Raw genomic sequence first — 23,143 nt, 5'->3', positions numbered from 1 at the left:
CGATCAAGTCTCGTTTTCGGTCGGGAATCGGGGAGGCCAGTGCCCAGGGCAACTGTAGTCAGGCTCCTGAGTCACCCCCGCCCACTCAGCAAGCCAGCTGTCCTGGTGCGCTGCAGAGCTGGCGGCAGCACGAGTGGCTCGGAGGCTGCCAGCGCCGTTCACCTGCCCCGCAAGACAAGGGGCGGCCGGCTTGCCCGCGCGCCCCTTCTCCTGGGGAAAGGCGAACGGCGCAGGCGGCCTTCCAGCCTCCCGCGCTGCCTTTTGCCTTTCCTTTGTGCCCATGGCTTCAGAACACCCCCTTCCCCCTCCCGCCCCTGGGTTGCTGCTCCGTGGTTGGAAGGAAGCCTGCTAGTCAAGGAAAGCTGGGCTTCCATTCGTGTTTCGAGGGCGACAGAAGGAGGGCAAACACAGCTCATTTCCATGACTCAGTTGCCCCGGGAATAAATTACTGGCACCAGAGTGTCTGCAATTCCAAACAGAAACTGACCCATCCAATCAAGTCCTGAACAAGCAAACTTCCGACTGCTGGATCGGTTGCCATGGACAGAACCGATTAGCTGAGTCACGATGGCGCAAACGCCAAAATCGGGGTTTTTTTGAAATTGTAATTCAGATCGGGCCCATCTCTAGTCTTGTGTCAGAGATGTGTCATCCAGCCTCTGTTCACTGGATGATAGCATCTCTGCTAGCAAAACCGTCATGGGATTAAGCCCTATGAATACCAACCATTATAGACTAGAGATTTGCATAACTTCACGAGGATACCATCTAGAGCCAGTTTGGTGTAGTGGTTAAGAGCACGGGACTCTAATCTGGAGAGCCGGGTTTGATTCCCCACTCCTCCACAAAGCCAGCTGGGTGACCTTGGGCGAGTCACAGTTCTCTTGAGCTCTCTTAGCCCCACCCACCTCACAGGGTGATTGTTGTGGGGTAATAATAACACTTTGTAAACCGCTCTGAGTGGGCATTAAGTTGTCCTGAAGGGCGGTATATAAATCGAATGTTATTATGTTGTTATATAGTCCGTCTCCTGTGCAAACCCACTGAAATTACCAGGAGTTGCAAAAAGAACAGAAGCAGCACTCAGTAACTTTAAATGTACTGCTGAAAAAGGAGAGAACAATCTGCCATCTCTTTACTTCATTTTCCATTCTGATGCAACAAACACTAAGCACTGGACATGTCTTAAAAGGGTGTGTTATGTGCCATCAAGTTGCTTCTGATTTACAACAGCCGCATCAATTAATGATTGACCTCCGAAGCATCCTATCATTAACAGCCTGACGTTACCAAACTGAAGGTTGTGGCTTTTACTGAGTCATTACATCTCATTCTGGGTCTTCTGTTCCCACTGCCTTCCACTTTTCCGAGCATTATTGTCTTTGCCAGTGAGCCGTGTCTTCTCATGATGTAATCAAAGTACGATAGCCTCAGTTTACTCATTCTAGGGAAAATTCAGGCTTGATTTTGTCTTGAACCCGCTTATTTGTCTTTTCAACAGTCCATGGTGTCCATAAAACTCCTAGACATTGCCTTTGCTATATCAGGGCTTTAAAATTCCCATTCAAAACAAAGTGAAGTATTGTGGCACCTTCAAGACTAACAGTGCAATCCTAAGCAGAGTTACTCCAATCTAAGCGCATTGATTTAAATGGGCTTAGACTGGAGTAACTCTTAAGATTGCACAGTAATAGACATTATGGATTAGAGTAAATGTCTTTAGATGAAAGCTTCTTCCATAATAATTCTGTTATACTTTAAGGTGCTGCAAGATGCTTTGGTTGTTGTGGTGGTTTGTTGTGACACATGAAGCTCCCTTATACTGAGAGCCAAGCTACAAGTGACGAATTACACTTGCCTGGCAAGTGAACAGACTCACGTGTATTCCTCCCTGTTTACTTGCTCTCCACTTGATCACTTGAGTCCTCCTAGCTCAGTGTTGTCTTCTTTGACTGGCCATACATCTCAGGCACAACAAGGTCACCTGTTACCGGTGATTCTTTCTTGTGTAACCAGGCATTGAAGGTTTTGTCTGCCAAGCAGTTTTACCCAACTGTCCCAACAGAATGTTATGCAGAGCTTTCTGATCTTAACCTCATGCAAGTCTTTGTTCTAATTTGAAATTTCCTTCTCTAATCTAGAAAAATGTCCTCTTTAATTCAGGTGAACAAATATCCTAGCCCACCACCCAACTGACTGTTTAGAGTAATTAGATTTAGTTGAGGAAATGCCCGTTCTGGATGTCCCGGAGTGCCCTGAATTTGAGAGCAAAGAACTTTCTAAATTTTATTTTGTGGGGCCAAAACTCAAACAACTGTGTGTTGGTTCATCAAAACCTAAATATACCTCAACATTTGAAAAAAGGAAAGCTGGTGAGATCTGCATTTTTACCTTGGGGGTTCATGTGATAGTTGCATTTATCTCCTTGAAATTTGACCATCAAAAGTAGAGAAAGCAGCTCAATATCGGGAGGCCAGATAGCTGGCTAAGGGGTTGTTGGTTCCTGTCTTGAAGCCGGTATTTTTCTGAAGATAACAGCCACTAATGGCAGCCAACTAAATCCCTTTATGGGCCATCGGTTGTCATCCCATAAATTAGTGTTGAACTATTAAAGTTGTGTGAATGTTTTAAAAACTGGGCTTCCTAGCCCTAAAATGTTCAGATAGAAGAGTCTGGAATTAAAGAGATCTGAGGGTTTACTTTGATGAATATGAACTCCAGTGTATAACTGATGAATATTTTTAGATTAGACTTGCTTTTGAAACCACATGAGAATCTTGGCTTTGGAGAAGAGAAAGAAATGAAGGCATTTCAGAGATTCTTTATTGCTTCTAGTTTTATTGACTGTGGTATGTTCTGCAGTTACTCTGATTGAGGTTAATCCTTAGATGGCATTAATTGTGTAGCTTGTTTAACTGTATGGAAGAAATAGAAATAATCGTTGAGTCCTGGGTTATTTTCACACTGCTTACCCGCCATGGAACATCGCACCAAGCTCCCAAAACGACAGCGTCTTCCTGGTGCGATTGCAGTGTGAAAATGGCCCTAGTTTCTCCCCGTTAACATCATTTTTTTATAATGAAGAAATGAGTGAATCTAAATTTTGGGAGGATATTTCATTGTGGGAAAGGGCTAACTTGACAACATTTGAGAGCTTTTTCAAAGTAGAAGGTATATTATCCTTTGAACAGGGTAATAAAGAAGATGGAAGGTATAACACCAAAATTTGATCAGTTCCTTCAGATAAAGACATGTTGTAATGGCATTTCAGAATATACATTGGCAGTTTCGTTTAAAAGACCCCTTATGAAAAAAATCATATTAGGAGTGAAACCTAGAAAGATTTCTTATTCATTAATTTTGAATCAGCTACCACTACAGAAAAATTATTTGTTAAAATGGGAAACGATATTGGGAGAAGAAATCTTTATTGATGAATGGCAATGGGTTTTGGAAACAATAACCAAGAAATTAATTTTGGTAGATTTTAACGATCCCCCCCCCCCAATATTAGCTGGTATCTAACTCCATATACACCATCTAGGATTTATGTAAACTAATTGATACATGTTGGAGGTGTCAATCTGTGCAGATTGATATATTTTGGGGGACATTCATAGGTTCTGGGGTTCAGTACTAGAATTAATCCATGATATCACTGGATATATTATTCTTCAAAATCCAAAAGTTGAGACCTGTGTTAGGCACCACCGCTGCTGCCTCTGCTTGAGCTCTGCATGGCTCCCAGCCTCTGCCACCTAGACATGCAATGTTCTGAGGCTCTGCCACTGCTGGTCCCAGGGCAGTGCAGCTCCCGACTTTGGAGGAGAAGGGAAGTTGCACGTGCGCAGACTGGGCATGGCTGGTTTGAGAAGAGTTAACCCTGCACCCAGTGTAACATTTCAAACTTTTTCAGATTTTTCTGCAACCCTGGGGGGGGGGTGTTCCTCAAAGTTGCAGAAGTATGTGGTTTGTAAGCATGGGGTGGATAGGTGGCTATCTGCAAGGGGACACTTGGCTATTAGTATATAAGATATCGAACATTTTTTTTAAAAAAAATGGAGTCATCAAATAAAACCAAGACCAAAATCAATAAAATCTATTTATATCCTACCTACGTTTCTTCCCAATGGGGACCCAAGGTGACTTACATAATTCTCCTATTCTCCATTTTACCCACACGACAACACTGCAGGTTGGCCGAGAGTGTATAAATATAACTTCAAGGCAGGATGGGAATTCAAACCTGGTTCTCCCAAATTGTAGTCCAACACTCTAACCACTATACAGTGCTCACTCCAATAGCCAGCAGTATGATTGATGTAAATATTTTGGAAGGGCAGGGCTCTCAGTAGACTCCTTTTCGGTGGCAAGATCTGTCTGTAATTCTGCTGATCGATACATCCCTGTCAGTTGCATATCTGCTGAGTCATTCTTCCCCCTCCACATCCTGACCCTATTGAATGCAAAGGTACAGAGCCAGGCACCAGAATATCGGCCAGATCAAAAGGTTTCCCAACAGTAGTAACTGTCATTATCTGTAAAAATTTGGATTAGTTATAACAACTACATTAATAAACGGGACATTTTCAGTTTGGAGTTGGATTAATTAATATCCACATGCAAATTCCTAATTGTTGAAAATAACATAACAGTTTTTAACATTACCTTTTGTCCTAGAACTTGAAGGACCCAATTTCTAGATAATCTTTTTCTGGAAGAGGAATGACTGGGTTTTAAAAAAAAAAGTGTTATCATGAATAGTAAGGATTAACTAGCCCTTATATTTTTTTTCACTACTCTGTATTGACTATCAGTTTTTCTTCCCTGCATATTTCTTATCTGGCCCTGGAGACATACAGATTAGATTGTGTGCATGTCTAAAGCATTCAAGTGTTTAGATTTTATTTAAAGACATTTTTATTTTGGTGTTTGAAATGCAGCAACCTTACACTCAGAATAAAAGGAACAAATGTCAGTTTTGTACTTTGGCTACGTAACGAGTGTATAGCACAGTTAACTAACATTAGATGCATATAAATATTTTGCAGGCATGCCTTTTCTGTTCCCAAAAGTCAGATCAATACTGAAGAAAGAAAATTAAAGTGTGATTTCTTCCCATTAATTTCAGCAGGGGATGTTTAAGCAAGTGCTTAACTCTCCCATTAAAATTAGTGAGACCAACAATTTGGTTAGATCACATGCCCCAAGTCTGCAGATATAATTGAATGTACAGATTTTAATTTAGCAAGAAACTGTTTCATAATAAATGTATAATATACAAATTATACATATTCTGTAATACCTATAAATAAACAATAAAATGTTACTTTTGACAATAGTCATCTTTCTGGGATTCTCAGGGCAAGAGGCAGGCCTTTTAACACATGTACAACTTCACCTACCTTTGTGTCTGAGTTCGGTTAGAAGGTGTAACATCAGCCTTTGCTCATCTGCAGCAAGCTGATCAACCTGTAATAAAGCACTCATAGAGGCAAATGCTGAGCATTTGTTAAAAACAAAAGACAAAAATATCTCACCAAGTGGTCATGCAGGAAGGACTGAAGAATGTGAGAGAGTGGCCCTATTAATGAAAACCAGGTGATTCTGTAAGACACAGCATTGTTAAATGACTTATCCATAACAATGGACTTGGATCACAGAAAAATTTTCCTGAAATAGCATATATAGTACCCCTTAGATTGTTCACTGTTGGTTTTTCATTCTTATCGGTTGTGTGTGATTCTCATGCAGGATGGATGGTCACAGTATCACTTTGTAGCCTCATCTTCAACAATAGAGAGGGATCGGCAAAGACCGTACTCTTCGTCACGCACACCCTCCATCTCTCCAGTGCGCATGTCTCCCAACAATCGTTCAGGTAAGACCTGTCCAGGTATCTTGGTCCACACGGACTAGAATATACTGTAATGAATGGTAAAAGGTCCAGAAATAAACATGGAGCCTCCTCACCTTCAACAGCTGCCATGTGTACATTATCCCCATATGCTGCGTATTTATTAAAGCTAAAGATGCTTCTCCATTTGACGCTTAAGCTGATCTCTGTAAGTCTTGTGCTCAAGGTGCTGAGACCACGAGTACAGGACAAACATCCGGTATGCATGATCACTGTTTTTTTGGAAAGGGATCACACATAGATTTTCAGTCTCAGACCCTTGGAGGATTGTGTGTTGTGTGCGCACAACAAATATACTGACTGAAATGAGCAAATCTTTTGATCAAAACTGTGTACATGCTACCGGGAATCTACCTGAAAACAACATCGTGTGGGCATATGGTGCTGGTGCATCATTTAAGACCCAATACCACTGAATGTTATCATCTGATTCTGCAAATCGGAGCCTTTCCGGAACTGTGTGTGTGTGTGTTTAAAGCCCTGTCAAGTCACAGCAAATTTATGGCAACCCCATCGGGTTTTCAAGGCAAGAGACATTCAGAGGTGGTTTGCCGTTGCCTGCCTCAGCATAGGATTTCCTTGGTGGTCTCCCATCCAAATACTAACCAAGGCCAAATACTAACCTGTTTAGCTTTCGAGATCTGACAAGGTTGGGCAAGCCTTTTAAGGATTATCTTATACTTGCACTAGCTGGGGCAGGCCATGGTCATAAGAGTAATCTTACTCTGTTTCATACAAACCAAACAGAAATGACCCTTGTGTGCAGTGGCATGAGTATGCCATTGAGCAAAGTTTGAAGCCTTGATCCAGTCTAAGAAACCCTCATCTGCCTTAAGTGGTTCAGAACCACCGAAGTTGAAATTCACATTTTACTGAGTGGAATGGGAGGATATATGCCCTAACTTGCAGTGACAAATCACACAAGCACACGTTTGAGCCTCTGTGGGATCCCGTCTGGTGATTCAGCAATCCATTCATTCACATATAACCTCTACACTCACGCAGTTTCATCCTGAATGACAAATTAGAAGTCATGCTGATCTCGCTGTCTTCCTGCCAATTTTTATGCCATTGGCTAACCTTCTGTGACGTAAAGTAGGGCTTTGGAAGCAGAGAGATGCCATGGCTCCTCCTTTGGTTTTAGCTACTCTGATTGAATAGCTTGAGGCAAGTCAGCCGAGCAAAGATTTAGAAGAATGAGCATTCCAAAGACCACATGGAAGATTTGCTAAAATTAACCACTGTATCACTGGGTTTTTTAATTATGTCCTGTATCCAGCCACACATTCCAAAGACTTGAGGCCACTAAAGTTTTTTCCGCAGAGGTGTCAGTGATTTCCCCCAGTGCAGACCATTGAGTCCCCGAAAATATTGTTCCTGGGGTGGGCAGTGGACCTTCAAGATGTGAAAGAGCTCCCCCCGAGACCCTGGAGAGCTGCTGGCAGCCTGAGTAGACATTACAGACCTGGATGGACCAAGGGTCTGATTCAGCCACAGGTAGCTTCATGTGTATGTGGATCAACATGGGGGCAAAGTGGGAGGGACTGGCAGAAATGGCTTTCCCTCCTTTAAAAGACTTCAGTGCTTTTACGTCTTTGGAAAGTGTGGTGGGATACAGTCCTTTATGTATTTACATATTTATCCTGCCCCTCCTCCAGGACCTCTGGTGGCAGATGTACTTCGCTCCTCTTCTGTTTAAACTAGGACCAGGGCCTTCTCAATCCTGGCACCAACCTGGTGGGACTCTCTGTCTGAGGAGACCCGGGCACAGCAGGATTTGCTATCATTCCATCGGGCCTATAAGGATAGAGATGTTCCATCAGGTATATGGAGGTTAAGGCAAGTGAGCCAGCCAGCCAGCCTCCTGCCATAGGGGGATGTATGCCCCCTGGTTCTGCTGCTTATCATCTGGCCACCCTGCCCCACAGATAGCTGCTACCAGAGGATCGTGCAGTATATATGCACTACTGTTTTAATGAATTGTTGCTGATGTTTTTATATTTTTATGCTACCCTGTTGATTTTATTCTTGGTTGTGATCTGCTCTGAGCCTGCTTGCAGGGCGAGCAAAATATAAGTCGAATTAAATAAATAACTTCACAACAACAACCCTTAGAGGTAGGTAAGACTGAGAGAGAATGGCATGCCCAACATCACAGAGGTGCAGAAAAGATCAATCAAAATGATCAGGGGGTTAGAGCAACTGCTTTATGAGGATCATTTAAAATGCTTAGGGCTGTTTAGCTTAGAAAAAAAGTTGAATAAGGGGGGTGACACGAAAGAGGCCTATAAAATTATGCACGGTGTGGAAAGAGAGTGGACAGGGAGAAACTCCCCCCCCACCCTCTCTCATATTAGAACCCGGGGTCATTCCCTGAAGCTGATGGGTGGGAGTTTCAGGACAGACAAAAGGAAGTACCTCTTCACACACCACATAGTTAACTTGTGGAACTTGCTGCCACAGGATGAAGTGATGGCTGCCAACTTGGCAGGTTTTAAAAAGGGAGTGGGCAGATCCCTGGAGGATGGGGCTATCAATGGCTACTAGTTATGATTCCCATCTAATCCCTCCAATAGCAGAGGCAGTGTGCTTCTTTATATCAGTTGCTGGGGAGCAGGAGGCAAGAAGATGCTGTTGCAGCCATCCCGCTTGTGAGCTTCCTAGAGGCATTGAGTGTTGCACTAGATGGGCCTTTGGTCTGATTCAGCATGGCTATTTTTATGTTCTTACCCTGTGAGTCTCACAGTGAGTAGGACTTGGAACCTAACGTGGGTAGGTCAGCGTTCTAACCACCATGCTAACCGCCTGTGGCTGCTTCAAATCAGATGAGTGTTCAGACTTTCTGTGAAAATAGATGATAGGTGGTACTTCAAACGACTGATGATAATAACAGCACTCCCTTCCATCTCCTGTGTGTGTGTTCGCCAGAGGCAGATTTGGTATGCGCTAATGTGATGGGAGGTTAAAAGGCTTGAACCTGTTTCTCTTTGTAGCAAGTGCCCCAGCCTCACCTCGGGAAATGATGACTTTAAAAGAAAGAAAAACAGACTATGAATCAACTGGAACAAATGCTACTTACCATGGAAATAAAGGAGAACACACTTCTCGGAAAGACACAATGACAGGTGAGTTAACAATTGCATATCATACACAGAACATGATCGGTGGAGCACAGAGCAACATGCTGCAATTTGCTCTCCCTGTACATTGAATACATGCATTCTAGGCTTTGAACGTCATAAAAGAGCTCCCTTTCCAATGTATGTGTATTTGTATTGCTTATCATTAACTGCACCATTTGATCTGCCTCTGATGTGGCCAGAAAAATTCCTTCTGTGTGCCATTTTACAACTCGCATCTACTCTTTCTGTGTATGTGTCGTAAAATAAAACAGGTCTGTGGTGGAGCTGCAAGCTGCAAAGCATTGCTGGGGTAGATAGGAAATTACAGTTTCAGTCCCTCCAGCATAATGTTTAATTCAGTAATAACGCTTCATATGGAAATGATGTTTGCATCCTAATGATACCTTTTGTGCATGATGAAAAAGGGTTTCAGAACCCTTTTTCATTCTTCCTTAAACAGAAGGGTATAAATGTGACTTCTGCTAGCCACTTTGGTTCTGATAGTCCATCTCTGGATTTACATGTCCAGTCAAGTTTAGCTGGTGCTTTTCAGCTAGTACTATCCCTCTTGGCATGAATAGGAATAATGTCACCCACACATCAGAGTTGTACTCCAACCACCTGGATTTTGATTCTGCCACCACCCCCATCTTTTATCACAACTTTGTTTTATCCTTAAGCAGTCTAATTTTTCTCTCTTCTCAGTTGGCACACCTTACCTAATTAAAAGCTTCTCTTTCCTATGCACATTTTCAGAAACAACTAATGTTAGTCAGCAGTATTAGGGACTGGATATTTGTGGACAGAAAGTTTAGGTTGCTTTCTGATAATCGTGTTAGTTTGTGAGCCATGTTGTGGTAGGCCAGGAAAGAGGGAAGATAGACAGTGCCATGAACAGCCCTTAATGAGGGAACTTCTTGACTGTCTTAGAGGCCTTTGGGGAGTGAGTGGCGTATCTCCTCACCTCTTCCCTTGCCAGCAGCCCACTGTGGTATATGGGGGAGGAACAGAGTGGGGGGAGAAGACATGGGAGAAAAGAGCGTCCGCTAAGTATCATCTTAGAAAGCCTGTGGGCCTTTCAGTCTGGTCACATTTTTATATCAGGCGGGGATTTAGACTTAAATGGGAAATGGGACAGGAGACCTGTAAGAGGTGTTGGAGGCTTTAGGTACTTTGATCAGTCTTTTTATTTGGGAGGATTGCAAGCCATGCCCTTAGAGCTGAATGAAATCAGCAGTGACCAAACTGAAGAAAAGATCTCTGACTCTTGAAAGCTTACACACTGGAAACCTTGTTGGTCTCTAAGGTGCCACTGGACTAAAATCCTGCTGTTCTACTGCAGACCAACACAGCTACCCATCTAAAACAATCCCCATTGTCCTCTGCTTGATGTCATTCTCCTTGTCTGCTAAAGTGCCAGTGGGCTTGAATTATTCAACACTCCGTCAACTTGCCTTCCGCTCCTGACTACAAACACAGTATTATCACTCTAACACATTCGATGTACGTTTGTGCCTTAAGCTTCAACCAGCTTCTGGCAACCCCAGCAAGGGGATTTCAAGACAAGTGAGAAACAGAGATGGTTTGCCATTGCCTTCCTCTGCAGCCTTCCTTGGTGATCCCGCATCCAGGTACCGGCCCTGCTTAGCTTCCAAGATTGGACAAGATCAGACATATACTATGCCACTTTCCCTCCCTCCCTTCACATTCTACACCAACCTGAATCCTAAAAAGAAGGCAGAAAGCTAGAAACAGGATGGCCAGATTCATGAGACCTACTTGTATTTCACAGTATCTATTTTGCAATTGAAGCGACTCAAGAGTTTTTTCCGTTTTAAAAATAGCATTGAGGTGTGTTGCTTTTGCCCTGTTGCTGCTTCAAAAATGTGTTTGGTAGAGAGGCAGCTCTCTCCTTAGCCGGGCTCTGGAGAAGCCCAGACCCCCAAAGTTAATTAGAGGAGTAGCATTGAGAAGGGACAGCATTCAGGCACAAAAAAGGACTCCGAGCCCTTTATTTCTATCTAGTTATGGATACAAGTACAAAAGAAAGGGGTGACATAGGAGGAGTTTTCTAATGTAGGCAGGAGGGAAACAAATAGTAGCAGAAATTCTTGTACGTGTTCTAAAATCTAATTCCATGTAATCCTTGCAGATATATAGATGTCTGGATTGACAACACCTGTGTAGGGTTTCTTTACAACAGCCGAGATGCTGTCTGGTATCAAGAATCAATTTGCTGACACGTCTCTGGCCTGCCATGTGAATGCTGGGAGCTCCACTGTTTGGTTGTTACTAAATGCAGCCGTGGCGGCGGGGTGGGGTGGGGTGGGGAGGATTGATTATTTTTACTGGCAAAGTGGACTGCTTGTTACTGTTTCTTCGACATGGGGTAGGGTGGGGAGAAATAGTTCCTCTATCATACTTGTATTCTCCTCCGGGGTGAGCAAATAGCAGCTTGAGTGACTGATTTAGAACAATGGGACAGGAAGAAAAGTTAAATCCTTCACTGCACTGCTTCAGTCAAACTGGAAGCTCCCCTCAGCTTGATCCCAGGTTCAGCCTCTTCAGGTAAAGGGATCAGCTGGTTAGTAACATTGAAAACCTCAGCCTGAGACCTTGAAGAGCTGCTGCCTGCCTGAGTAGACAGCACTGGCCCTGATGGACCAATGTTCTGATTCATGTATGAGCTGCATTTAAAGAAAGAGTAGAAGATCCATCACAGATTTCCCACGGTAATTCGTACGTTTCCCCTAAACTTCCTTATAGGTAGGGGCTGTGGCTGTAAGACATGTTACAGCTGTAAGATACGTTATAGCTTCAGTCTTGCATCCCTTTTGTCCATGCAGGTCCCACGATCCCCAGCGTGGCTTTTTTGATAACCATGAAAAAGCTGGATGGATCCAAAAAGTTGCACAGATCGCATGGTAGCTGATCTCCTTGGCCTGCTTTCAGGCCAAGCTGGTCGGGTGGTCACCACCAAGCCTTGGTAAGTGGCGCAGATTGCAGGGTAGAGAATCACCCGCTGACTGCTGCCAAAGAGTCTCCTCTCCAGGGCAAGGGCAATGTGCAGCTGACAGTGTCCTAGGAGGGAAAAGCTGCAGAGCCACTTCTTGATGCTCCCTGTCCAAAAAACCAAAGTGCAACTAGGATAGGAAATTCACTCCAAGGTTAATAATAATAACAACAACATTTGATTTATATACCGCCCTTCAGGACAACTTAATGCCCACTCAGAGCAGTTTACAAAGTGTGTTGCTATTATCCTCAAAACAATCACCCTGTGAGGTGGGTGGGGCTGAGAGAACTCTGAAAGAGCTGTGACTCACTCAAGGTCACCCAGCTAGCTTCAAGCAGAGGAGTGGGGAATCAAACCCAGTTCTCCAGATTAGAGTCCTGCCGCTCTTAACCACAACACTAAACTGTCTTCAAGCTATGCACACTCATCTAAGTGACATTTGCCCAAGTTTTTCTTAGGTGAAATTTGGGTTGTGACCCTTCTCTTTTCAGGTGCTGTGTCCCCTTGGGGAAGGATTGTACCCTTGTGATTTAGTAGTGATTTACAACCTACTTTTGTTTGAAAACCAAGTTGGTGTGTGTCTATATGTTGGTTAATTTGGACATTGAAATTGGCGTGATGTTTGTGAATCTATGTATATTCCATACTGTTTTCTACCTGTAGTAGGTGATAATGTGGAATTGTATAGTAATGAATCCTATCTGTGTGTTCAGTACTGTATGAAGAAAAGTTTCCTGTTTGTTCATCCTGTATCTTCTGCCAGTCACCTCCATTGGATCATCCCAAGTTCCAGAATCAGAGAAGAAAAAACTCAATATTTTCACATCATAATTCTGTCAGTTTCTGACATGTCCCTGTTTTGTTGTCTTTTTGTAAACTAAAAATGCCTCAGGCCCTTCAGCCTTTCCTTACAGGAACATGCTCCCACCCCTTGAGCATTTTCGATACTCATTCTGGTAACTTTTCCATCTCTCCAGTATGCATTCTGAGATGGGGTAAGCAGAACTGTACATTATGTTCCAAATCTGGCATTATGCTATCTGCTGATTCAACATTTTTCTCACAGCTGCAGGGAATAAAGCAAACCTGTGGAGTTGACTAACCCGGTTCTTCTTTTCTCCATTCTTTAGCTCAGAATGCAGCAATCTCTACTTTGTATAGAAATTCTTATGGCGCACCTGCTGAAGATATTAAACATAACCAGGTAAGTGGTCAAAACAAGTTCGTTTTGCTTTTCAAGCTGGAATAGAAACCGAGTTCTGTGGTTTGGATCACACAGTAAATCTCAGCTGACGGAAGAGAGTTCCCTCACCACAGTAAGACTTCCTCACCTTCCCCCTTCCGCTTTATTACAAAAAAATTGATCCCTGAAATGTTGCTCCTAGACGAGGGGGGACTCCCACCCCTAAGAGTGGTATGAGGGGGAAATGATTTGTAAGCACACTTCACCGAGACCTCTGGCCAGTATAGAACTGCCAATCATACTTTTATTGCAAAGTCTCTATCTCTCTGTACTGAAGTACATTGAATCTCTTGACTGTACATTTCTAACTTTAGTCCTCCCAAAAGTATCGCCGTCAAATCAAAACCATTCCTGTATATTTATTTTCTATTTTATTTTACATCATTTATACCGCCACCTTTTCTCTCCAATGTGGACCCCAAGCGGCTTATATTATTCTCCTCTCCTCCATTTTATCCTCACAACAATCCTGTGAGGTAGGTTAGGCTGAGAGGGCGTGATTGGTCCAAAGTCATCCAGTGAGCTTCCGTGGCAGAATGGGGATTTGAACCTGGGTCTCCCAAATCCTAGTCTGACCCTCTAACCCCCCACCACACTGCCTCTGTGTTAGTTCTATTTCAGTACGCAGGACTTCACGGCATCTTTAGCAGCTACTCAGAATTCACAAGAAGCTAATCTCAGCAGTTGGTTTGCTGTCTGAGAGAGGGAGGACAGATTTCTAGAGGTGCCTGCCAATATAAGAGGAAAATATAACTCCAGTCATCACCAGAACTTATTAGCTATCCAAATGCCCATGTGATTTTGGGATTCCTATTTATTCAGCACCTCACAAGTCTCTGCTGGTTGTTTTATTGTACGCTTCTTTAACTGAAGCTTGAATACACCTCAGAGGACAACCTGGAAAATGGAAGAAGACATTTTTACAACACCTTTTAATTCAGATTTTGAAAACTGGCACTCTGGTTGAAACTCGCTGTTATTTCAAAGTGCTTTTGCTCTTTGGGCATCTCCTTAAGCAAAGCATCAATTTGGTAGAGTAATAAATGCAAATGCAAAGTAATCGCTCAGAAAGATTGAGCGAAGCAGTGGAATTAATTCAGGAGGTCTATGAGATGTTTTATGTGGTTGCCGAGATGCTGGATGCATTCTTATTGCCAATTTCGTAAGCAGCACTGATGTGGAACCATTGTATCTGCACCTTAAATGGCCATCCGTTTCCCTTCGTTGCAGTCTTACCTAACAAACTGAGATTCTTGTTCTGTTGGACAGGTTTCAACACAGCCAGTTCCACAGGAGCCCAGTAGGAAGGAATATGATGCATATCAGCCATTTCAGAATTCAACGAGAAACTACGACGAGTCCTTCTTCGAAGACCAAGTACATCATCGCCCACCTCCAAGCGAATACAATATGCACCTGGGACTCAAGTCCACCGGCAACTACGTCGACTTCTATTCAGCCGCGCGACCCTACAGTGAACTCAATTATGAAACAAGCCACTATCCAGCATCTCCAGATTCCTGGGTCTGAGATTTGGGCAAGATTTAACACGAAACAAAAAAGAGGCTCCGGGGACTGTGCATGTGCATGCAATCCACAAGACATTCTTTTCCTGCAAATTTAGTTTGTTCAAGCCTGTTCCATAGGAAGGCCTGGGTAACCAGTTTGGAAAAATTTAAGATACTTGTAGATGGCTAAAAAGAACTGGGAGTTAAGCACCAGGGGGTCATTAGAAAGGGGGGCATTGTATATCTATTTCTGTATCTATATAGTCCTGTCTCTCTATATATAGATATAGAAATATATTGTGTGAGGGGCCAGCTTTACAGTTGACCTTGTATGTAGAGTTTAAAAACTAAAATAGTGCTGTACATTGAATGTGGCAGAAGAGAGTAGGAGAGAAGGGATAGACAGCGGAAGTGGGTCCAGAGTTAAGCACAAGAAAACGAGCAGTTTACACACCTTAAGGGGGGACAGCTTCTCACACTTTGTTTACTCTCCTCATCCATTGTGAATTTAGGCTTCCAGTTGCATTTGGGATTTCCTCTGTACAGCAAGCTGTTTCTTGCCTTTTGTTAATGCATTGTTGTAAAGTATTTGATGTACATTACAGATTTAAAAAGAGAGAGAGAGAGTGAGAGAAGTGCATTGTGTATATTACACCAATGCCACAGTGTTTCTTCATCTATGGTTCTAAATATTGCTTCAATTTCCAAACTTTGAAATATGTATGAATTTCCAGAGGGGAGGGGAAAGGGGTTGTTTTTTATTTCTTTTTTTCTTTCTTTTTTTTTCTTTTCCCCAGTGCGTTTTAACAAGAGAAAACAAAAAACAGAATATTTAGCAGTATTGTTCGTTCTGATATGTGAATTTGTTTGTGGCAACTAAAAGAAAAGGCATTCAGCAGTTTCTGACAATTAACATTCATCATTCCACACTCCTTGTCGATGAAGTGCTTTTTCACTGCCTAAAATTTTAGATGTAGATATTTGAAATAGATTTTTTCATTTATACCAGTTTTCTTTATGATGATACAGTGTTAAAAGAAAATAAATTACAATTGATCTGTCATCCATATTTGCTAAGAATGTCTATTTCCAAGAACCCTCCTTCAAAACACATACCCTGTGGCCTGTGTATGAGTGCGCATGACCCCACGAATGCCTGATGTGCTAATTTTCTTCTGTGTATGGTTGTGCTGTAAAAGCAGAGTTCAGTGTCCAGAATGCCAGACATGAAAGAATTCTCATTCACAAATTAAAACACTGGAGCCCCCATACAAAGTATGAGACCTTTTGCATTTCCACGTGCAAATATATGAGAATTCAGTCTCCCCCAGTGCAGTTTGGTACCAGCTAGTGTGGGAAAAGTTGCACAGTAGCATGCTTTCTAACATGGCCAGCAAGTCTCAGTCAAAAGTGTGAGCGTTCACTGGTTGGTTGGGGGAGACAGACAAGCGTTTTCTGTTCTGGTGCAATTGTTGCCCCATCAGGGTGGTAGGTTGCTGTGGGTCTTCTCTCTCCCCAGCAGTAGCCACTGCCACCATAAACACCTGCAAAATATGGGGGTGGGGGAGGGTTTCCTTGTGTGGTCTTCCTTTGTGAGCACTGCGGGAGAAGTGGAACAGGAAAAGCCAGGAGTTCCTACAAAAGAGCACAGGAGAAACTCTAACGCTCATTAAAGTAGATAATGTCTGAAAGCAGCAACTAGGCCTTTTATCACCTGAGATTGAGAAATGGCTGAGAAGTATTGGGAACCATGTTCCTCCAAGGCAACAGGTTTCCTGCTATTTTATACACACATGCATAGTCAGTATACACACACATGGACACACATTCTCTCTCTCTCTCTCTCATAATAAACTACTTCTTTAATTCTTGAGAGGCATCTCCTCTAATAGTCTTTCCAATGATTGCTCCATAAAAGAAGGGAATCTGAGGCCTGCTGCATTAGCTCTACAGCAGTCTAGGCGAAAGGGGCTGTAATATGATGGAGAATGGCCCTACCGAGGTCATCATCGGGAAAATCTCCATGTATACCACAACAATGCTTGCAAAGAGCTTTACTGATGTATACACCCTGCTCCCCCAGAACTCTGCAGCACTTTGGGGCCCCGTTGAGCTTTTTATTAGTGAAGAGGCCATAATTGCCAGCTGATACGGTATCTGAGGTCTTGTGCTTGCATAACCCTTCCAGGTGGAAAGCAGTCAGTAATACCACAGCAGGTCTATCTAGTAGCATCTTACAGCTGGGCACCAAATAAAAGCTTGGATCCTAACCCTTCATCTGTTGTGGAGGTAGTGCTACACTGAAGAGGACACTTCTCCAGAAAGATGCTGAACACAAAGTACTTGTTGCTGGAGGAATGCCCTCCATAACGGAGCACCACCACTGCAACGGGGGCTCACTATGGAAAAGCCACAGTGTGGAGTATGTCACTGAAAGATTGGAACAATAAACTGAATTATGATCAATATCCCCACCCCACCTCCCCACTGAAAGTATATTAAATAGCAGCTACCACTGTATGTTTTAAAATAAGGTATAATATAATCAATGGGGAAGAAACATCTTTTAGAAATTTGCTATTGGGCAACATTCATCGTCCTTTGAAAATCATTGGTGAATATAAAAATACTGCTTGATTATGGTTTAATATTGTATTATTTTCATTATCATTCACCTGATGCTGCCATGCTCAGCCCTCGTGCAATCAGACCATGAGAACTGCAGTTTAATATTTAACACCAGCACTGTCCTGGATACAGCACAGAATGCAGAAGAGGAACAGTTTTTGGCCAGAGAGCAGAAATAAAGTACTCTGTATTGCTGAATGTCCTGTGCAGGATCTAAAATGTTAGGAAAATCTGGTATTTCAATTTGGCTACTCATTTTTACAGGTTATGGCAATGTGAGGGTATGTGCGGGGGGGATCTGGATTGAGAGGAGCATTCAGTAATCAAAAGATAATAGAATTCGTGAGGAGGGGGATTCTGCTGGGTTTATCAAAGATCTAAGCTTCAGGCTGAATGATGTTATAAGAAACGTGTGCGTGCTTTAATCACTAATAATCATGTCAGCTTTGCCTACTCTTTATCACAGAGATAAGAAAATGTTTCAGGATGTTTATCTGCATTGCAGCAGAAATCAACACACAGAGATGTATATTTTCATGCAGACATGGTTTGTCCATGGTTTAGTTAACTCATTCAAGCACAGCTTTCCAATATATGATAAGTGAACTTCTTTTCTAGTAAGTCTGGAAACAAACTCATGGAAAACATTAACTAGAAAGAGCAAAAATAGACGTGTATGTGGAGGCAAAGATATATCCTTAATGGTTTTAGACACAAGTTGTTTGCATTTTCTTTATCACTGCAAATGAAATTAAGTGTGTACTTGTACTTTGTGTGTGTGTGTGTGTGTTATCAAGATTTTTTTAAAAAAACAAACTGATCTGAGAAGCACCTTTTGACTGAGTCTATGGTAACCTCTTACAGAAATTTGTTTTGAAAAGATTTTTCCAAAGCCTTTTCAGATGTTGCAATAGCGATGATGCCCCCTTCTGGCCCTGAGAAAACCGTGCAATGAGTTTTGTGCTCACACAGCAATCCCTCCTCTAGAACCAATTCCCACTTCCACTCTCTTCCATAGGATCCCTAAAACAGGAGGAAACTTCAGAAAATCCCCCCGGCTTGTGCAAGAAGCTGCTGTCTATGCGTAGAGGGAATGCTGAGTAACTCTAGCACCTGTTTGTTTAAAGCCAGACCTGCCCCAAACATGTAAAAAGCCGTGGTAAAAAGTTGGCAACATGCCAGAAACATCCTGCTGCATCGTGGTTAAAAACAAAACCAAAAAGAAATGAAGACATGCCAGTACCCATACTTACTGACTTTGAGGCTCAAACAAGGGCCGTTTTCACACGGCTTACTGGCCACGGAACATCACGCCAAGCTCCCGGAACGGCAGCGTCTTCCTAGTGCGATTTCACACAAGAACGGCAGTTCTCATGCAAAATCGCGCCAAGAAGACGCTGCCGTTCCGGGAGCTTGGCGCAATGTTCTGTGGCCAGTAAGCAGTGTGAAAACGGCCAAGGTTTGCATGCAGAATGTGGGAAGACACATGGAGAAACACTGGAGTAATACCTAAATCCTTGGTTTCAGGATTGATTTGTCCAATCTATCTATTTTTAGTTGGTCTGTCCACTGGGTAGAGTCAGCCCTGCTCCCAGGAACATAAAAAGTAGTCAAGATAAGGGGGGGGGATCAGCCACGACTGGTGCTGCAGGCTGTAAATTTGGCCTAAGCTATACCTCTGCATTAAGCAGGAGATAGGGGTATAATTTTTGGATCAAAAGTGGGGAGCTGGTAAAGGAAGCTATACCTTCCTTACGACTTTCCCATAGTATCTTCTGCTGGCTGCTTTTTACCATCTTAGCTCTCTTCTGAATCTGGCTCAAAGTTAAAGAGAAAAACACCTGAGGGGACAGACTACTTGGGAGATAAGCCATAGATAAGAGTCAGGCAGAACTGGGTTTAAAGAAACGGTGTCTGGTTTAGCTCTTAATAGCGCTACCAGAAAGCTCTGCTTGACAGAATAGCACAAGTGTAGCCTGAACGAATTTTTTAGGTGGATGCAAGTTCCTGAGAATCTTGGAGCCCCTTGGAAGCTGACCAAGGATTTCTCCACAAGAAGACTGGAGCAGGTAAACAAGCTGCCTGACAGACTGCATGGCTACTTCTGGAATATCTTCTCCTTTGTGTACTACCACAGAGGAGTGTCAAGAAAAAACAACTAGGCCCAGTAAGCCAGGCACTACACGCAATGAGTGCATCCCCCTCAAACCTGTCCCCAGAATCTCAAAAATGTGAGAGTTCTGCTCATGTTTGAAGATGTCTTGCAGCCAAGTCAACATGGCAAGGGTTCGCTAGGGGAAGAATGCCTAAAGAGAAGAGCGCTAATAGGAGTGGAGGCGACTAAAAAAAAACAGCTATAAAGAAAGATGGGGAACAGTTGTTCCATGCTGAGGAGGTCAGGGAGGCAGTGGGTTCGTGCCAGAAGAGATCAGATGCTGTCAGACAAAATATGTAAGTGTAAAAATAATTGGGCGATAGAACATAGTGCTGAAGAGAAATGTTGCTTCTCAAGAGGGGAACCTGAGGGTTCATGTTAAGGGAGGGTTTAGACTTCAAAAAGCTGCACCAAACCAGCTAATTCAACTAGATGACCTTTGAGAGAGCTTAGAATTCTGTGGCTTTTCAACCTGAACATTTTTTCAAAGACAGGAAGTTACATAAGATGTATTATTAGCTTCTGATTCCCATTTTTATTTGATTCTCACAAATACCGATATTTGGTTTGTTCTTTCTCTATTGAGTTTGGGGCTACAGATAAGTTACCAAATCCCTTCCTAGCTGGGGAAAAGACAGAGCCTTCACACACCTGTGGGTTTTTTTTTCCAAATCAGCACTGAATTTTTCTTCAACGATGTAATAACCCATGTAGAGAGTGGGTTTTTTTAAAAAAATGTATAAATGTATTTGCTGTACTGTAAAAATGTTGAATTTTTAAAGCAAAACACTAGACTCTTGATCAACTGTGTAGTTCTAAATATAGACTTGTTTTTATTAAGAGGCTGTCTGTGGTCTGACAGGTCTGGTTAAGTTATGATACTTAAAAACCTGCACTACCATGAGCAATATTGCCATTTAAAGAAATTAAAAAATTCAAGGGTAAGACCGTTAATACTAAAAACATTAAAATAAATATTATCAAAGAAAATGGCAAAAAAAATCAATGGGCAACCCTATTTCAATGTACATGTTCTAAGCATGTACAACAGTTAATTCATATTGAAATTTTCCATTAATAAATTATACTGTTTTGTAGAGAACTGCTGTTCCTAGTGCTGTATATGAAGAAAAAAATCAAACACAAGGAGTATTTGCAAAATACACAGTTTCCACAGAGTTGACCTAAAATAGAAAGAATGCTTCCTTCATTCCCCAGGTACTTTGCACACAAAAAAGGCTGGTTAAGACAAAACTAGTTCCACAATTCCTTTGCACAGTTTTTAAAAAACAATGCAGCTGCTAGGGGTAATATTCAGAAATCCACTTCAAGTTTTATTCCAGGCCACCAGAATGTGGATCTGCTCCAGGCTAGGTTTAGTTATTTATTTTGTAGTCCTCCTTTTCTTACTGAGAATCAAGGAAGATATCTTACTATATAATTGAGTAAGCGTGTTTCAGACAACTCACTTTATACCCTGGTGCACCACCAGAGTGCTGCTGCAGAGGAAAGCCCAAGTAACTCACCATATCACTCCAGAAAACTTGCTATGGTGGGAAGCCCAGGCAGGGAACAGGAGCAGAGCAGATGGCAATGCCCCCCCACCCCGTGCCTTAACCCTGCTGGTATTAGGTGCGGAGCAGGTGGCAATGCCTGCCCCCTCCTTAACCCAGCTGGGATAAGGAGTGGAGCAGGTGGCAATGCCCATCCCCCACCTTAACACAGCAGATATTAGTAGTATAACAGGTGGCAATGCCCACCCCCACCTTTAGCCAGGTGGAATTAGGAGCGGAGAAAGTGGCAATGCCCGCCACCCTTCAGCCAGCTGGGATCAGCAGCGGAGAAGGTGGCAATGCCCGCCCCTGCCTTAACCCCCTGCTGGTATTAGGAGCAGAGCAAGTGGCAATGCACACTTCCCCGCCTTAACTCAACTGGTATTAGGTGTGGAGCAGGTGGCAATGCCTACCCCCCACCTTAACCCAGTTGGTATTAGGAATGAAGCAGGTGGCAATGCCCAACTCCTCCTTATCACAACTAGCATTAGGAGCAGAGCAAGTGGCAATGCCTAACCCCCTACTGTAACCCAGCTGGTATTAGGAGTTGAACAGGTGGCAATGCACACACCCCTTCACCCAGGTGGGATCATGAGTGGAGCAGGTGCCAATGCCAGCCCAGTGTCTTCACCTGGGTGGGATCAGGCACAGAGAAGGAGGCAATGCCCACCCCATCTTCACCCTGTTGGAATCAGGACCAAGGAGGGAGCAACCTCTGCCCCCCTTCAATCTGCCAGAATCAGGAGCAGAGAAGGTGGCAATGCATGCACCCCCTTCACCCAGTTGGGATCAGGAGGAGCGGAGCACATATCAAAGCCCACCGCCCCCCTTTACCTGTCGCGATCAGGCGAGGAGCAAAGGGTAGTGCTTGCTTCTCCCTTCACCCAGCAAGGAACAGGCAGCAGTACCTGCCCCCGTCACCTAGCCGTAATCAGGCGCAGAGCAAAAGGCAATGCCCATTTTCCCTTCACGTGGCTGGGATAAGGAGTGGAGCAGGTGGCAATGCCTGCCCCCCTTTACCTGGCCTGTATCAGATGTGCAGCAGGTAGCAAAGCCCACTACCCCTTCATGTTTCTGAGATCAGGTGTGGAGCAAGTGGCAATGCCCACCCCACTCCTTCAGCAGCCGGGATCAGTGACGGAGGAGGAAGGAATGCCTGCCTACCCACTGTCCCTTTTCTAGAGCCCGTTGTATTTTTTCCCACAACGGCCTTTGTTTCTAGTGATGCAATAAGAACAGCATAACACATACAAATCAGCAATGCCATAATTAGAGAACAGTGCACTTAAAAAAGTATTGTACATATAAACAGTATAATACATACAATAACAATGCAAGAAAACTGTTACAAAATTAGATAAACAGTGCAACAGGATAATATATACCAGGGGTGGGCAATTGTTTTGGCTCAGGGGCCACTTTGTGGGAGTGGAGGTTAGCGGAGGGCTGCACCTTTTAAAATGATTGCATTCATTAGTTAACTTTGCATTTCAGAAAAGGTATAAATTGTATCATAAAAATCAATAAATATAAATTAAATAAAATAGTGGTAGTTTTATTCAATTTATTTATTATGCTAATTTCATATCATCTATAGCTGCAAGCACATTTAATTTTAGAATCAGTTTAATGAGACAAATGTACCCTATCACACTTTTCTACTGTTTTGGCAGGCCACAAAAAACTCTGTAGCGGGCCGCATGTGGCCCGCGGGCTGCAATTTGCCCACTCCTGATATATACAATGAACAAAGTCATAAAAATTGTCCAGAATGTCATAGGCGTTAACTGTGAACCTTTATTTTAAAAAAAAACCTATTGAACAATTCCATTTTATCCAAGCTGCAATGTGATAAAAGCTTCTCTTACCTAATCAGGTAGGCTGTTTCACCAGGGCGGAGCCACCACAGAGAATGCATGGGTACAAGCTCCCTTATGGCAGGCTAAATCTAGCCTCAGCAGGCCGGATCTAGGAAAAGTGCTACGAAAGACTCTGGTGGGT

General features: G+C 43.1%; 1 protein-coding gene across 1 annotated transcript in view; it reads left to right on the top strand.

The window, feature by feature from the left end:
- CTNND2 (catenin delta 2) overlaps nt 1–15,869 on the top strand; it is a 303,251-nt gene extending 287,382 nt beyond the window's left edge. The window contains exons 14-17 of the mRNA XM_054985091.1: nt 5,755–5,881; nt 8,911–9,042; nt 13,186–13,259; nt 14,568–15,869. Coding sequence (XP_054841066.1) covers nt 5,755–5,881; nt 8,911–9,042; nt 13,186–13,259; nt 14,568–14,828 — 594 coding nt within the window. The 3' untranslated portion in view covers nt 14,829–15,869. The remainder of the gene's footprint in view (nt 1–5,754; nt 5,882–8,910; nt 9,043–13,185; nt 13,260–14,567) is intronic.
- The last annotated feature ends 7,274 nt before the right edge of the window (nt 15,870–23,143 follow it).

Source organism: Eublepharis macularius, chromosome 7, assembly GCF_028583425.1.
Source record: "Eublepharis macularius isolate TG4126 chromosome 7, MPM_Emac_v1.0, whole genome shotgun sequence".
NCBI classification, from domain to species: domain Eukaryota; kingdom Metazoa; phylum Chordata; class Lepidosauria; order Squamata; family Eublepharidae; genus Eublepharis; species Eublepharis macularius.
This window is presented reverse-complemented; position numbering and strand designations above follow the sequence as displayed.